At 40.3% G+C, this 16,733-nt stretch overlaps 1 protein-coding gene across 2 annotated transcripts in view; it reads left to right on the top strand.

Annotated features, from left to right (window-relative positions):
* Positions 1 to 16,060, top strand: part of cluap1 (clusterin associated protein 1) — a 32,029-nt gene extending 15,969 nt beyond the window's left edge. The window contains exons 8-12 of one of the 2 annotated variants that reach the window (XM_060840231.1): positions 2,687 to 2,828; positions 2,951 to 3,023; positions 5,143 to 5,253; positions 12,601 to 12,656; positions 15,101 to 16,060. In XM_060840231.1, coding sequence (XP_060696214.1) covers positions 2,687 to 2,828; positions 2,951 to 3,023; positions 5,143 to 5,253; positions 12,601 to 12,656; positions 15,101 to 15,253 — 535 coding nt within the window. In that variant the 3' untranslated portion in view covers positions 15,254 to 16,060. Of the gene's footprint in view, positions 1 to 2,686; positions 2,829 to 2,950; positions 3,024 to 5,142; positions 5,254 to 12,600; positions 12,657 to 13,401; positions 14,103 to 15,100 lie in introns of those variants that run through there. The other variant, XM_060840232.1, reaches the window with a different exon arrangement.
* The last annotated feature ends 673 nt before the right edge of the window (positions 16,061 to 16,733 follow it).

Genomic DNA, 16,733 nt, shown 5'->3' with positions numbered 1-16,733 from the left:
TCCTAATTTTGGCAAACCATCAGATGTTCATCAGAAGCACTTTGCATGGTCAGCAACACTGAGTTTGCTGTTGTCATTTCAATTGCTGAGGTTGCACCAGCTGATCTATCTAGTTTCATTTCTTTCTTTAGACTTTCTAGCTGTTTGATAGTCTTGCAAAGCTATTTCAGAGGGCAGTTAAGAGTAGGTTATGCCTTTGAAAGTAACACTTGGTAGCACTGTAAATGACCCAGCCATCCAATTGGCCAGATTCGATTGTCTTGTCGGGGCAATATTCCTCATTGTCAAGTAAAGGCCTTTGTTGTTGCCAGACTAGAGCAACTTGATTAGAAGTACAACGAGTTCTGGAGCACAAGTCTTCAGTGCTATTGCTGGAATATTGTCACGATCCTTCAGCTTTGCAACATTCAGTATTTTCAGTCCTTTCTTGATATCATGTGGAGTGAATCAAATTAGTTGAAGACCGGTATCTGTACCAGTATCTACACTATATGCTGGGCCCTCCCATTGTTGAGAATGAGATATTTGTGGGACTTCCACCACTTATAACCATCCAAAATGACCTGATGTAGTAGGACTGAAGAGCTTAGATCAGATGCATTGGTTGTAGAATTGCTTAACTTTATCTATAGTGTGCTGCATCAGCATGTAAGTAGTCCTGTATTGTAGCTTCACTAGATTGATATCTCATGTTGAGTGTGACTGGTGCTGCTTCCTGTGTGTTCTACTGCTGTCTTCATGGAATTAGAATTGATTTCCTGGCTTGATGATCATTGTAGAATGAATATAAGCTAGGCCATGAGGTTAAAGATTGTGTTTGAATGCAATAATGCTGAGCTATTGACCCATAGTGCCATGGGCATTCATCTTTTGATTGCTAGATCTTTTCCACATCTTTTTCCATCTAGCATGGTGGTAGTGCAACTCAGCATGTTAGAGTGTATTCTCATTGTTAAGATGAAACTTTATCTTTTCAAGGACGGTGCAGCAGTCACTCCTAGCAATATTATCAAGGACAGATGTATTTGCAACAAATAGATTGTTAATATAGAAATCGAGTATATTTTTCCAACTTGTTGGTTCCCTCACCACCTGCTATGAACCCAGTCTGATTGCTGTGTCCTTTAAGACTCTGCCAGCAGTCAGTATTGATGTTAGAGGCACACTTCATGACGGTCATTGAAGTCCTCCAACTGGAATACGTTGTGTGCCCTTGTCACCCTCTGTGCTTCCTCTAAGTGATGTTCAACATCCAGATGTGATGATTCACTAATCAAGGGAGGGTGGAAGATAATAATCAGAATTTTTTTTCTGTGTTTGACCTCAAGTTGTTATAAGACTTCATGGGTTCCAGAATCAATGTTGAAGACTCCCAATGCAGCTCCTTCCTGACTGTGTCACCACTGTGTTGGCATATGCAGTGGGAATGGAACATCACTAGAAATAGTGATGGTGTTGTTTGGGACATCATTCATCTATGAGTATGACTGTGTCATGTTGTTGGAGACAGTTCTTCTAATTAGAGTACAAGCCCCCAGGTATTGGTAAAAGAAGGTTTTGCAAATTGACTGGGCCAGTTGATCCATCCAGTTTTATTCCATTGTATGGTTCGATACAACTGAGTGGCTTTATTGCCATTTCAATGGGCATTTAAGAGTCAGCCTCAATTGCTGTGGGTCTGGAGGTTACAAGTAGGCCAGACCAGATAAGGATGAAAGATAATAGTGAACCAGATGGGTTTTTAATGGTACTGACATGATCACGATTAGGCTAAATTTTATTGAATTTAGATTTCACCATCTATCATGGTTTAATTTGAACCAATGTTCCGAGAACTTTAGCCTGGGCTTCTGGATTAAAAGTTCAGTGACATATCACTATACTACCCATCTTACCCTGTATCACAATTCCTTCACTATCACCAGGTGACAATTCTGGATCTCCCTGAACCAGAAGTAGTCAGAAGATTCGTGGAAACATGTACAAGACCAATTTTATTAAAATGAGTGGAGTCAGTAGTGTAATATAAGTGGGGCATTTGATGTGTTAATCAAAATCATTCAACTTTAAGCTGCTTGCTGTCAATGTCCCATACCACTGCTAGTCAAAGCCAATAGTCACAAAACTATGGAGTTGAATTGAATTATTCCCACTAGAACATGCTTGGCAACACTTGACCAGTAATGATGGGACTGAAATTTGATTCTATACGTCTGCTGATTTTTATTCTCCTTTACAATTCTCTCTCTGTGATTTTTGTAGTTTGGATCAGAGAAATTATTTGCCTTAATGTTAAGAGTTTCTTATATCCACATGTTAGTTTAGAAACATGCACAAATACTTGACATGTTCGTTATACATGCTAATGAGGAGAAAAATATTAGTCGTCGTCTATCATGCCAAACACGACATTTATTAGGACAATGGATGTTTAAGTTTCCATACCTGGTGGGCTTCCAAACCATGAAATGGTTCAGATTTTTCAGTGACTTTAAATGATTTGATCTACTTCCCATTGGTTGGAAAGCAAAATGAGAAGTTGCATACCAATAAAAATACCAGCCAACTGGATTTGATCATCTGGTCTGCCATTTACTACAGGGCAATTAGGTGATTAGAGAACTCAGGCAATTCAAATTGTTTTGTATTTTTGAATGGGAAGTCTCTTGATACCTTGTATCCTCAGGCCAGCCTTCATGGATGAATACGAGAAGATTGAAGAGGAGCTCCAGAAACAGTACGAGACCTATGTGGAAAAGTTTCGTAATTTGTGTTACTTGGAGCAGCAGCTTGAAGACTTACACAGGATGGAACAGGAAAGATTTGAGGTAAGTGATTTAGAAATTCTGTTTCAAAATTCAATTATTGGTTATAATAATTCTTAAATGTTTGGGTTTTTATCGTGTAACTATACTGTTGTAACCCATACTTGGATGTTTCTGTTTCTCAGGAAACTGAAAATACACTGCGGCTGATGCAGAATAAATTGAAGGAGGAGGAAAAGAGACTTATGAAAAATACAGGTAAAATGAAACTCTATTGTGTTTTCCTGTTAATTGTTTCAGCTGTTTCAAAAATGTTTGCTCTGACAGTAAGTCTACCTTGGATTCCAGCAGCAGTTTTTTTTTGCCTCATTATTGGACAGAAGAGGCAACCTGTGTGTAGTTAGCTGACTGATGATCACTCATTGTATCTAGGAGTTGGACAATGTAAACTGCCATAATTCAGGAAGTGTAGAATATATTGCATGTACAATGCATGTGTCTGGGGTACATTTCTGGGTGGGCAGCCTTTGTATGTGTAATATATAATTTATTTAGCAATAATGTGTTTATGGGTCATACTTACAAAATAAATGGCATTTCAGAAGTTTTACATGGCCTGTGAGGCATTTTGGGACATCCTAAAATTGTGAAAGCTAAGAGAGAAATGTACATTTTTTAATGTCCCCAGCTCTGGAGCTGAGAGACCAAATCTTTAAAACTATCAATTGTTGAAGTATGAGTTTGTGCCATGCTCCCAGCAAGGGGTTGTTCCAGTCACAGTCTGGCCGTTCTTCAGGGCTCAGTGAACAATTGTTTTAACCTTAGACCAATTTTAGCCCTAATCTTGTCTCTGCTGGGACTTTGACATGTGATGTATAGGGAGCACAAGCGATGAGTGACTTAGCTTTGTGGATTTATCTGTGAGAACCAGTCTGTATACTGGAATCCCCCTTATAGCTTCTTCACCCACAGGCTTGCTGAACAGCTGAACAATTGAACACTTGATTCAGGAGAGGCAGCAGGCTCTCTGTACACCCAAAACGTAATATAAAAGCAAGTTGGAAACGGTTCTGTTTTTCTCAGATAGCATTCCCCTTCCCTTCAATCAACCCCTTCCATCAAAAAAAATCACTCCTTGAACCCTGTCTTCTTGTAAACTATCACCTTCATTCTAAGTCTTCCATTCTTTTCCATGCATTCTTTCCAGGAATTTCATACTTGAATTACTTCAATTGGTGTTTCTCTCTCTGCACCAAACTGGCAGGGCTCCTGTCATAGTTACAAATCACATCCTATGTGACTGTAACCAAGGTAAACTATCCTGCAGCCTTTTAGAATTATAGAATCCCTGCAGAATGAAAGCAGGCCAGTCAGCCCATCGAGCCCACACCACCCTTCCAAAGAGCATCCCACCCAGACCCCCACCCTATCCCTGTAGTTCCAATGGCTAATTTACCTAGCCTGCACATCCCAAGATGCAATGGGCAATTTAGAATAGCCAATCCACCTCCTCTGCAATTTAGAGAGTTGACCATTCCATCCTCTCACATAACTCTGTTGTCGGCCACCTGGTTGGAGCTACAATCCACTAATTCTATGCTTACTAGTTCCAATCTAGAAAATCACTTTCCATTACAACTCAGTTACTGTTGATGTCCTCTAAGGATCTTTCATTTATTTCCCATCCACATGTTGCCCTCATGGTGACCACATCCAAAAACTATTTTTACACATATGCTACTGAAACCCCACTCTACCTCACCATATTTGTCACAGACCATAATTAAGATTGCATACAACCAGTATTTCCTGAACTCTGCACCATTCCAGCTAATTTGCTCCTGAAACTACTGTCCATGCCTTTGTTACCCTTGACGTGACTGCACCAAAGCATTGTTAGTTGGCCTCCTATCTTCCACTCTTCAAACTGAAGCTTATCAAAAGTTCTGCTGTCCATGTCCAAATTTGCATCAACTCCTGGGTACTCATTAAGCCCTTGCTATTAGCTGCTTTAAGCAGTGCATTAATTTTAATATTCTCAACCCTCCATTAACATTCCAAATCCTCCATGACTTCATCATCATCCTCCAAGATATTTACACTTCCAATTTTAATCACTCCTCTATTTTCAGCCATGTCTTCAACTGCTTGGTCTGTAAACCCTGCAATTTACTTCCTAACTCCCTATTCCCTATTTAAGACCCTCCTCGGAATCTACCTGTTTAAATAGGCCTTTGAGCACTTGTCCATATCTCCACAGGTGGTTTAGTATTAGATATTTTTATTAATGCACTTAAGATGATTTGGGACTTTTACTGTGTTAAAAGTGCTATATAAATAGATTGCTGTTCTAACAAACTCTTCTACCTTGAAACAGGGAAAGATGATGATTCTGACAATGAGATACAGGAGGATGAGTGCTCAGATAGTGATCTAGAAGACAGAAGACCACTAAAACCACGTCTGACGAGGGAGCTGCCCATTCAGGGTATGTGGTGTTGCCTTGTTTTGGGAAGGCTTTATTTTTTTTTTGTAGATATTTTTATTGAAATTTAACATTTTTGCAAATTTACAAAAATAAACAAAACTCTCAAATACAAACATTGATGTACAATTAAATTATATATACAATAGTCATAATTTACCAAAGAAAAGAGAAAGAAAGAAAACAAAAAGAGAAAAAAAAAAGAAACAAAAAAAAACTCAACTTTCTACTAATCTAACCTATAACTAACCAGAGTGTATACCTAAGTCTCTTACATGCTCGGAATGTATAAACATCAAATATAATAAAACCCGTATTCGCGCAGGATTCCTCTCCCAAGGGGCCCCGGAGCAGCCTGGTCTGAAATCTTCACTAAATAAAAGCCCTTGTTAGGATAGCCGAAATATCTGCATTTATATAATTCAAAAAGGGCTGCCATATTTTATAAAATAATTCAGTCTTTCGGTGCACCATATTTGTGAGGAAGTCAAGGGGGATATATTCCATAATTAATCTGTGCCAATTTGAAAGTCCAGGGGGGCCCTCAGCCACCCAGTTCACCAAAATATTTTTCCTTGCACAGAAAGAGAGAATAGAAAATAGTCTCTTCCCATGCATATCCAGAGATGAGAGGTTCGAAAAGCCCAAAAGGAGAGATACAGGGTCCACCCTAATTTCCGTTCCTAAAATTTCTGTCAGGGTATTTGCCACTTTAGTCCAGTATCTGCGGATTTTCTGACAAGTCCACAGACAATGTGCAAGAGTACCCACCTCTATTTTGCATTTGGGACACATTGGAGATGCTCCTGCCTTAAATTTTGCCAGTCGAGCCGGAGCTATATGGGCCCTATGAAGTATCTTTAGTTGGATAGCCTGAGTTCTGTTACAGATAGCAATTCTTCTAGCATTTTCCCAAATGTCATTCCACATATCCTCAGAGATTTCTAGCCCCAAGTCCTGCTCCCATGTTTTAAGCAGGTCATCCATGTCTCCTGAGACTCCATCATGTAGCAAATGGTATATAGTACTAACGGAGGATGCCCCCGCTGGTCGTAAGACATTACGTTCTCTGTCTGATTTATAAAGACTATCTATTAATGTAGTCTTCCTCTGTATATAATCTCGAACTTGGAAGTATCGAAAGAGATCCCCATTAGGTATTCCGAATTTCAGATGCAGCTGCTCAAAGGACATCAGGATCCCATCTTTAAATAGGTCCCCTAAGCATGAGATGCCCCTGGATCTCCAGAGTTTAAAGGTGGCATCTGTAATCCCCGGTTGGAATCCCCATGTGCCTACTATTGGTGCATGGGGGGATGTTTTATGTGAGTTACCCTCATTTTGCCGCATTATATTCCAGGCCTTAATTGTGTGTAATATAATGGGATTTTTACAGTGGTCTGTAATGATTTTCCTCTTATCTGAAAATAAAAGGTTAATAAGTGGATATTTTACTTGGGAGGCTTCGATATCCAGCCAAATTGATTGTGGATCAGATGAAACCCAATCAGCTATGTAACTTAGTAGGGAGCTTAACTGATATTTCCTAAAGTCTGGGAAGTCCAGTCCTCCCCTTGCCTGTGGAAGCTGTAGCTTCTTCAGCTTAATAAGGGGCCGTCTATGGTTCCAAATAAAGGAGCCCAACCAGCCATATAATTTACGTAGGGCTAGCCTTGGCAGCATCAGCGGGAGCATTCTCATAGGATATAAGAGACGGGGCAGAACATTCATTTTAATTAATGCTATTCTCCCTAGCCAGGAAGTCGGAAGGTCTCTCCATCGCTGGAGGTCCTGCCTTATCCTTTCCATTAATTGTACAAAATTAGCCCTATACAGCTGATCAAATACTGGCGTGATAAAAATACCTAAATATAAGAAGCCCTCCAGGGACCAACGGAAGGGAAAAGGGGATCCATCCATTAAGTGGGGTATCATAGCCAGACCACCCATTGGCATGGCTTCCGATTTTGAAAAATTAATTTTATAGCCTGAGAATGCACTAAATGTATTAATAACTTGAATTAGACGAGGCACTGACATTAAAGGATTACTGAGGAATAAGAGAACGTCATCTGCATAGAGTGTGTTTACCTGTACCAATCCTCGGGGCCGTTATATTAGGATCAGTCCGGATGGCTTCTGCTAATGGTTCGATTATCAGTGTAAACAACAATGGTGAGAGAGGACATCCTTGACGGCAGCCCCTACCCACACTGAAGCCATCCGATCTTAACCCATTAGTAATAACAGCTGCTTTGGGGTCATTATACAATGTTGAAACCCATTTGGTAAACACCTGTCCAACGCCAAACCTTTCCAATGTGTAAAATAAATATGACCATTCAACCCTATCAAATGCCTTTTCCGCATCCAATGAAATTACTACTCCTGGTATCTTTCCCTGATGACAGGCTTGGATCACATTCAAGATCCTTCTGATATTATTGGATGATCTGCGGCCCTTAATAAATCCCGTCTGGTCCTCCTTTATAATATATGGCAGTACCCTTTCTAGTCTTAGTGCTAACATTTTTGAGAGAATTTTAAAGTCTACATTTAGTAAGGATATTGGTCTGTAAGATGCACAATCTTCTGGGTCTTTTCCTTTTTTGAGGATAAGAGAAATATTTGCTTCTTTCAGCGTGGGCGGGAGACAGACCTGACTATGCGCAAAATTATACATATCCATAAGCGGGTCAACCAATATTCCTGTAAATTCTTTATAGAATTCAGCTTGAAAACCATCCGGGCCCGGTGCTTTTCCGCTCTGAAGTTGCCTAATTGCCTCAAGTATTTCTTGGACTGTTAAAGGGGTATTTAGGGCCGACACCTGTTCCGGAGTCAGGCCCGGGAAGGTCAAATTTTTAAAAAATGACTGCATCCTCCTAATCCTATCTTCACAATCCTGCGATCTATATAGTTCAGAATAAAATTCTTTAAAGGTCGCATTGATCTTTTTATGATCATGAGTCAGGGTACCTGTACTTTCCTTGATGATCGGAATAGTTTGAGGGGCTTTCTTTTTCTTTGCAAGAAATGCTAAGTATCTACCCGGTTTGTCGCCATATTCATATAATCTTTGTTTCGCAAATAATATTTCCCTTTTAGCCGTTTGAGTAAGCGCGGTGTTTAAAGCTGTCCTAAGAGCTGTAATCCTCTGCAATTTTGTGATAGAAGGTCTATCAGCGTATGCTGTTTCGGCTGCTTTTAGGCGAGCTTCGAGCAGACGCTGTTGCTCTCCCTTCATTTTCCTCTGGGTCGCTGAATAGGAGATGATCAAACCTCGTGCATAAGCTTTGATGGTCTCCCACATCATTGACGGATTGCTAGCCGTACCAGTATTAATTTCTAAAAAAGTTTTAAGTTCTTGGGAGAAGTACTTTAAAAATTTGCTATCTTTTATCAGGAAGGGGTCCATACGCCAATGCCGAGCGGGTGTCCCATTGTTCTTTACCTTAGTTTCCATGTATACAGCGGCATGGTCAGAGATTGCTATAGTACCTATTTTACAGGTTGCTATAGAATTTAGAAAAATCGATGGGGCAAAAAACATATCAATTCTTGTGTGACATTTATGTGGATTAGAGTAGAAAGAAAAATCTCTACCCTGTGGATGGAGACATCTCCATACATCTACCAATCCTAATTCTTTATTCAGGTCCGCCAGTTGTCTAGATCTGGGAGATACTCCAGCGGCACTCTTGGGAATCCTGTCTATTTCCGGATCCATAATACAATTAAAGTCTCCCCCTATAATTGTATGACGGGCACCAAAGGCCATCAGTTTTGAAAAAGCTTCCGTTATGAATTTAAAGGGGTGTGCCGGGGGGCAGTATACATTTAAGATCCCATATTCCTCTCCATTTATGAGGGCTTTAATCAAAATATATCGTCCAGATTCGTCTTTTATCTGATTTAGAATTTTCAAAGGGAAGTTCTTCCGGACAAGGATAACGACTCCCCTGCTTTTTGAATTAAAAGAGGAAAAAAAGGCCTGATCAAATCCGCCCTGCCGTAATTTTAAGTGTTCTTTATCCGACAGGTGTGTCTCCTGTAGGAGAGTTATATCAACTCTCTCCTTCTTAAGATTTGATAATATTTTCTTCCTTTTAACTGGCGAATTACTCCCCCTGACATTCCAGGTGCACCACTTAACCGACTGTTCAGCCATAATCATCTGGACAGATCCGAGACCCCTCGGGAGGGGAAAACCCTATCTAGAACATCCCGAGCATGGAGCATACAAGATTTACAAAAGTAAAGACTCTCTGATACACTCAAAACAATATAACAAAAAACTCTTTCTAAATATAAAAGATATAAAACATTCCGAATTGGAGATTTTCTCCCTTGTTCCCAGGGAGCGTCACTTCCTCTCCCACAGTCCATCTTACCCTCTTCCAACCAGTGCCCCACCCTTGACCCAGGTGTTCCTCAATAAAATGAGGAGAATTCAAATATAATATAAAGCTAGAGTTAACAGTGAACACCCCACCCCCACCCACACCCACATCTAAATATATTTGGGAATATTAATACCATATATAACTATAAGATTACAATCTCAACATGTAATACTTAAATATAATACCACAAAATAACAGGGGAAAGAAAAACAACCCCGCTCCTAAAGACTGAAGTAAAATAGAATAAGGTAACCGCCTCTCCCCATCAACATTAACCAAACGCCCCAACATATATATATATACATACACACATAGGGGGAAAGATAAGAAAAGATGAAGGGATGTAAACCAAAATAATGGGAAAGGCAGACCAGCGTCCACAATCTCTTACAGTTTATTTAAGAGAGTCCAAGAATTCCTTAGCCTTCTCCGGTGATCCGAAGTTATATATGGATCCTTCGTGGCTAAGGCGTAGCATTGCTGGATATCGTAAGGAGTACTGAATATTTAAGTCCCTTAAACGCTTCTTCGCCTCATCGAATGCCTTCCTCTTTCGGACCAAAGCTGGGGAGAAGTCCTGGAACAGCATGATCCTGGATCCTTTGTGGGTCATAGCTTGGGGATCTTTTCCCAGATTTCTTGAGGCTTCCAGGAGCATCTGCCTCTCCCTATAGCTCTGCAGCTGGAACAGGACCGGGCGTGGGCGCTGGGTTGAGCCAGGCCCACGTACTGTGACCCGGTAGGCCCATTCTACCCTTACCTGGCCTGATCCATTATGCAGATTTAAAAGTTGTGGCAGCCAATGCTGTAAGAATGCTGTCAGCTGACCTCCCTCTTCCTGCTCGGGCAGGCCCAACAACCGAATATTTTTTCTATGACATCGATTTTTGAGGTCATCAATGTGGTTTTCTAGGTTCTGGACTCGATTCTCGAGAAAACGGATGTGGTCGGCTGCCGATTTTATCGCAGTCTCTGAGGCTGCGGCCTTCGACTCCACCTCTCTGACTCGGCACTCCAATTCCTGAATGTCTCTGCCCTGCTTCTGCAGCTCGGCTGATAGTGCTTCTCTGCTCTGCCGAGACTCATCGATAAAAGCATCAATCTTCACCTCCCACCTGGCAAACATCTCCTCAAAGCTCATCTTCATTGGTAAATCTCCTGAAGTAGCTGACAACACCTTTGTTGCAGCTGAAGAGGGAGAGGGTGGGGGAGGGGTCCCTGCTTTCTTAGAGCCGCCTGTTCCCTTCCCTTTACTCATTTTCCAGCTAGTATTAGACTATTTAAATGTACTAATAGGTAACTATTTAAGGTTAACAACTATTATAAATGGTTTAGTGAGTGTGGTGGGGGTGGATAGCCCACTTTCCCCAAGTTTTGGGTAGAGCACTGTGGACTCAGTCTTGCTGGGTCGCCGCCATCTTGGATCCCCCTCGGGAAGGCTTTATTAATAGATGTTCTAACTTAACTTAGCGTAAAGATTTCAAGCACATTGTTTTAGATTCCTGTAGAGACTATGGGCAAGCACTGTAATACTCTGGACATTACGACGGTTGATGAAGCTGTTGCAAATGGTGAGTGCAAAGTGCTAAAACAACTATGCTATATTCTTATCTCCCATAATCCCAAATGTTTTCTTTCCCAAATGACTGCCTAGTTTCCTCTTGAATTTGCTGCTGCAGCACAACTTCATACAACACTGCTTAATTTACGGTTTGTCTCAACTATTTATTCCAATCCAACTTCTATCCCTTAAGATCTCAGACAAAAAAATCCCAAAAGATAGTAGGTGCAGAAATCTAAAATACTGATAAAGGAACAGAAAATCTTTGAAATGCGCATGTCAGCAGCTTCTATGGAGAAAGTAACAAAGTTAATAACATTTCACCCTTTCTTCAGAAGCCTGAGATCTTCCCGACTGCTAGTTTCTGATGCAACCATTTCCACTCTGCTTAATCTCTCCTTGGAGGTCTAGTGCTTTACTAATCAGTTTGGCAACTTTTTAACCCACTGCAAATCTAGCTGTGCCTTGTGTGTACCAGCACTGAGAGTGCTATAGTGAGTCACTGCCCTTAAATATATTGCTTCAACATCACTGTTAATCAATCATCTTGAAGATCTGCTTTTAATCCAAGATCATTGATTTTCTGTACTTTATCTTAATGCTGTCATCCTGTAGATTCACATAATTGTCCCATCAATGATGCCACCAGGAATGTTCGCGATGTTCAGTATCCCATAATAGTACAAAGTACTTTGGCCTGTACTGAGGTGACGTTATCAGGACCTTAGTGGACAATCACATACTGAACTTGAATATAATGAGATGTGAATATTGACATAAGAAACTGGCCTTTCTCTGGATAACAGGTTATCCAATTTCAGTGATCAGTACTGCAGAGGCTAGGTAAGCACCCAACTCTTAATTAATTGACACAGGACCCACTGCTTAGATTCAAGTCTTCCTTTAGGGTAACCTTTGTTTCCTCATTAGCCTCTCTCTTGCATTATGTTATTTATTTTCTCACCAAGATTTTGATTTCGGATTCAGTTTGCAGTTAGCATTTCTTCAAGGAACATTGTTTGTCTTGAGATTGTTCAGCCCAGAGGTACTGCATGACTCAGTTTAAAAGAAGTTTTACAATTCAGTGGATTTCATTAACCATGAAATTTAGTGTTTTAGTAATGTCCCTTGTTGCAAAAGAATTAAAATTTGTTACCTTTTAAAATTCATGGCTGTCGTCTTGCACTATCCTGTAAACTGTGCCTGCATTTTTATGGACTCGAAGGTTTACTTTTTGCTTAGTCAATGAACTTTGCAAATTGGAATGTGCTTACCACTTTCAAGCACAAAGTTCACTGTTCAGGATTTCAGTATTTTCTTAGACTTAAAAACAATAAGATAGCTGGATGTACCACTCTAAATAAATCAATTTAACTTTCACAGGCAGAGTTGGTGGTCGCGTGGTTGGGACAATGCACGGAGGTGACACAGAGGATGAGGTGAGAGGCTCCAGCTTGTTTAAAGCTCTGTGTTTTGTAATCCCTGTAGTACATTACAGATTTGATGTTAATGGCATTTTGGTGGATTTTAGCAGCCTCCAATCCTTTTAGAAGTGATCAAGGTCATCCTGCAGCCAGTTTTCTGTCTTCAATGAATGAATGTCGACAAGTTCCTCAGTGAGGGAAGTGGACATTTGGGAGCTTGGAGAATGGAAGCTCTTTGCCAAGAAAACGATCTGACAAATAAACTTGTAATAGTATGTATTTTGTCACATTCAACATGTGATGAAGAGTTATGAAGATGATTTGAAGCCAGATGCAATCTTTCACCAGTTTTGTATAGGTTGCTGATGGCTTCCTGTGTTTTTTTTTGTTGTTGTTAGCTCACTTTTTCTCCTGTGTGGTTTTCCATTTGCTGTGATGGTTGTGTGTCTTTTCCCCATCATTTCTGGTGTTTTGGACAATTTTTCAGCCCATAAAACTATACCTTCAAATTTATCAACTCCAAAGACAGGATGGGGCAAACTGATTGTGAGCTAGATTACTATGGCATGTTCAGTGTTTGGAATTATTGAAAGCTTTTAGTTATCAGTAATGTGTACAGACTGCTGTGTAGAGAAATGAAATGACAACCAAATCCCTGACTCACTACTTCTATCAATGGCATTTTGTTTGATGTTTTTTTCGTTTGAGTTTAAATCTGCTTTTCTCTCTTATGTTGCTTTTCATTATTGCTTTCATAAAGCTTCAAACATTATCTGCTCAGTCAAAGGAAGCCAAGAATTCCAGCAGCAGCAAGGTTGGTTCAGAAATAGAGGCTTGCATTTCATTTAATGCTTTAGCTCATTCTCCAGTTTTGTTATGAAACCTTGATAGTGGCCCAATATACAGTATTATCCATTAACTATTTGTCATGGAGTTGAACACCAATGTACAATTGAACACCAGCTACAGTCCATGCTATTTATTATACAGAGAAATGTGCCTCATTCAGCAACATCGAAAATAGGAGAAGGCCTTAATAACTACTATGCCACTCAATATGATCATAAGTGATCATCTAGCTCAGTTTCTTCTTCCTGTATCCTCAAGCCCTGAGATCCTTTCAACCCCAAGTCATACCTTGAAAATATTGAATGTATAGCTTCCATTGCTTTTAGTGGCAGAGCATTCCACAAGTTCACCATTCTGGGTGAAGACATTTTCCCTCCTCTTGCATTCTTGTAGTGTGACCCCCTGGTTTTGGACTCTCTGCTCATCGTCCTTCCTGCATTTACTCTATCTAATCTTGTGGGTTTCTGTGAGATTTTCCCCTCATTCTTCAAAACTCCTGTTATAACTGATCCAGGCTCTGTTCATATATCAGTCCTGCCACTCCAGAAATGTCTGGTAAGCCTCTGTTGCACTCCCACCATAGCCAGAACATCCATCCTCCGATAAGATGATCAAAACCATAAACAGTACTCAATGCCCTGTAGAAGTGCAGCAAGACAGCCTTGCTTTTGTGCTTGAATCCTCTCACCGAGGCCAATTGTCATTTGTTGTCTCCGCAGTCCATTGCACCTGCATGCATAAGTTGTGTCTATCACCATTCAGATAATCTTGCCTTCCTGTTTTTGCTATCAATCAAAGTCGATGACTCCACATTGAAATTCATCTGCCACCCATTTGCCTGTCCAAATATGTCATCTGCAAAACTAAGGAAATTATATTGTTCTATTATCTATAAATATGGATTGAAAGTAACTGGGGTCCAAGCACTGATCGCTGTGCTACTCTCTGCTCCCCATCAACTTAAAAAAAACCCATTTATTTGTACATTGTTTCCTGTCTGTCAACCAGTTTTGTGCCAGTAGACTATCTTCAGTCACTGTATTTTAATTTTATATGATACTACCCCATAAGTAGTTATTATTGAAAGCCTTCTGAAAGTCCAAGTCAACCACACCCACTCAAAGTCTATATAGTTGTGTAGGTCGATTTATCCTTGAAAAACTCCAAGTCAACGTGTAAGGACAGTAACCTACAGTGCAGATTCAAACCAAACATCAACTTAAGGTGATTGGCAAGTGCAACACAAAGAAAAATTTTATGCAACATGTTTCGGATCTAGAATGTTTGTGTAGTGAAGGTAGATTCATCTAAATTCCAGTGAATTTGTCAAGCAGTTTCCCTTCTGTAACTCTATGCTTTGTCTGATCCTGCCATTGTTTACCAAGTCCTTCGCATTCAAATCTTTTGTTAAAAGATCTGTGCTATGGTATATAACAAATGTGGGATGTTCACTTTTACTGCAAAAAATCTGGTAGATTACATACAGAGTAGCTGAGGCTAGAGTATCCAAACCTATTATCATGAGGTGATTGATTGCTGCTGAGGACACTGGTCTCTGGTATTACATAACTTTTTTTTGTAATACAAGTTGTCAAATGTTTACACTGCAGGAGGAGTCAGATGACAGTGAGATTGATGTTGAAGATGATGAGGATGAGTATGAAATTGCTGAAGATGATGATGAAAGTATTGATATTCAACCAGAACAGTCTTCAAGCAGAATCCACAAGCAGGACCTTGATGAAAGCGATAATGACTTCTAGTCCTAACACTATGCAACTGTGTTTGCATATGTAGAGGTTTTCTGATCTTCCTCTAGTTCCTTTTGAATATCAATATTATATGCATAAGACTCATGCCCTTCAGTACATAACAAACATGTGGAGCGGTTAAGAAAGAATCATTAAATAATAGGTACAGGACACTTAAATAGTTTTCTCTTGTGGTGAAGTCAGTCCTTTATTCCAATCCAAAAAAAACCAGAGGTAAATTTCAACAGGCAAATATTTCTGAAGAAAAATGTAGCAGATGTTAGAGGGAGAAAAGAAAAACAAAATTAAATTGAGCAGCATTAAAGTCCAAGTATTGCCTTCTAGGATCCCATAAAAATGGGCAGTTCTCAGTGGTATGTAAGGGGGTTCTAACCTTGTGTCCAGTAGAGAAACGACTACTCCAGCCCAAGAACCTTCCAAGTTAACCAATTTGGGCATGTTATGGCATACTTCTAGAGCAGATGGACTTGAATCTGAACTTTCTAGCTTGATGCTACACCATAACAGCCCCTTTTTGATGGCATTCACAATTCTATCAAAATGTATTTTGGAAACCTATCAAAGTCAGATCTTATGGGATTGACCAAGTTACAGGAAACAGCACTGGAGACTAGGAAAAAAGGGATATAGTTGCCCAGAATTGGCGGTTAAACATGGATGCAAATTCCAAAAATCACATAACGACAATACTTGGAAGTATTTGAACTAAAAGGAGACAGTGATAAGATACAGGTGATGGGAGTGGCAAATCAAATTTAAATTAAGAGAACTGTGAAGAAAATTTTTGGAAGTAATGGCGGGGGGGGGGGGGGGGGGGAAAGAGGAAGAGAAGAGAGAAATTAGAGGGAGGCAGGAGCACCAACATTTGTGCATACATACATCAAAAGGTAGATTGACAAATACCAGTGATTGATGGAGGATAGTATTCTGGTCTTCATTGATAAGTAATAGGCAAATGCAGGACAAGGAAAACATTTATGTAGTGTGGGGTTATGGTCTGAACATGTATGGTATAGGCAGATTCACCATGACTTAAGAAAATAGAAAATCTCGAGTGGCACCAAGCATTTGGCTCTTGGAGAAAGCTGACAGACAGGATGGGCCAAATAACCTCCGTTCGCCGAGCTGGTAGTTTTTCTTGCAAATGTTTCGTCCCCTTTCTAGGTGAAATCTTCAGTGCTTGGGAGCCTCCTGTGAAGCGTTTCTGTGCTGATTCCTCCGGCATTTATACTAGTTTGAATCTGCCGCTTCCGGTTGTCAGTAGCTGTTTGCTGCAGTGGCCGGTATCTCGGGTCTAGGTCGATGTGTCTGTTCAACACATCGACCTAGTCCCAATATACCAGCCACTGCAGCGAACAGCTACTGACAATCGGAAGCGGCAGATTCAAACTAGTATAAAATGCCGGAGGAATCAGCACAGAAACGCTTCACAGGAGGCTCCCAAGCACTGAAGATTTCACCTAGAAAGGGG

This window comes from Hemiscyllium ocellatum, chromosome 20, assembly GCF_020745735.1.
Source record: "Hemiscyllium ocellatum isolate sHemOce1 chromosome 20, sHemOce1.pat.X.cur, whole genome shotgun sequence".
Lineage (NCBI taxonomy): Eukaryota > Metazoa > Chordata > Chondrichthyes > Orectolobiformes > Hemiscylliidae > Hemiscyllium > Hemiscyllium ocellatum.
The sequence above is the reverse complement of the archived record's forward strand: the minus strand, read 5'-3'. Positions and strand labels throughout refer to the sequence as shown.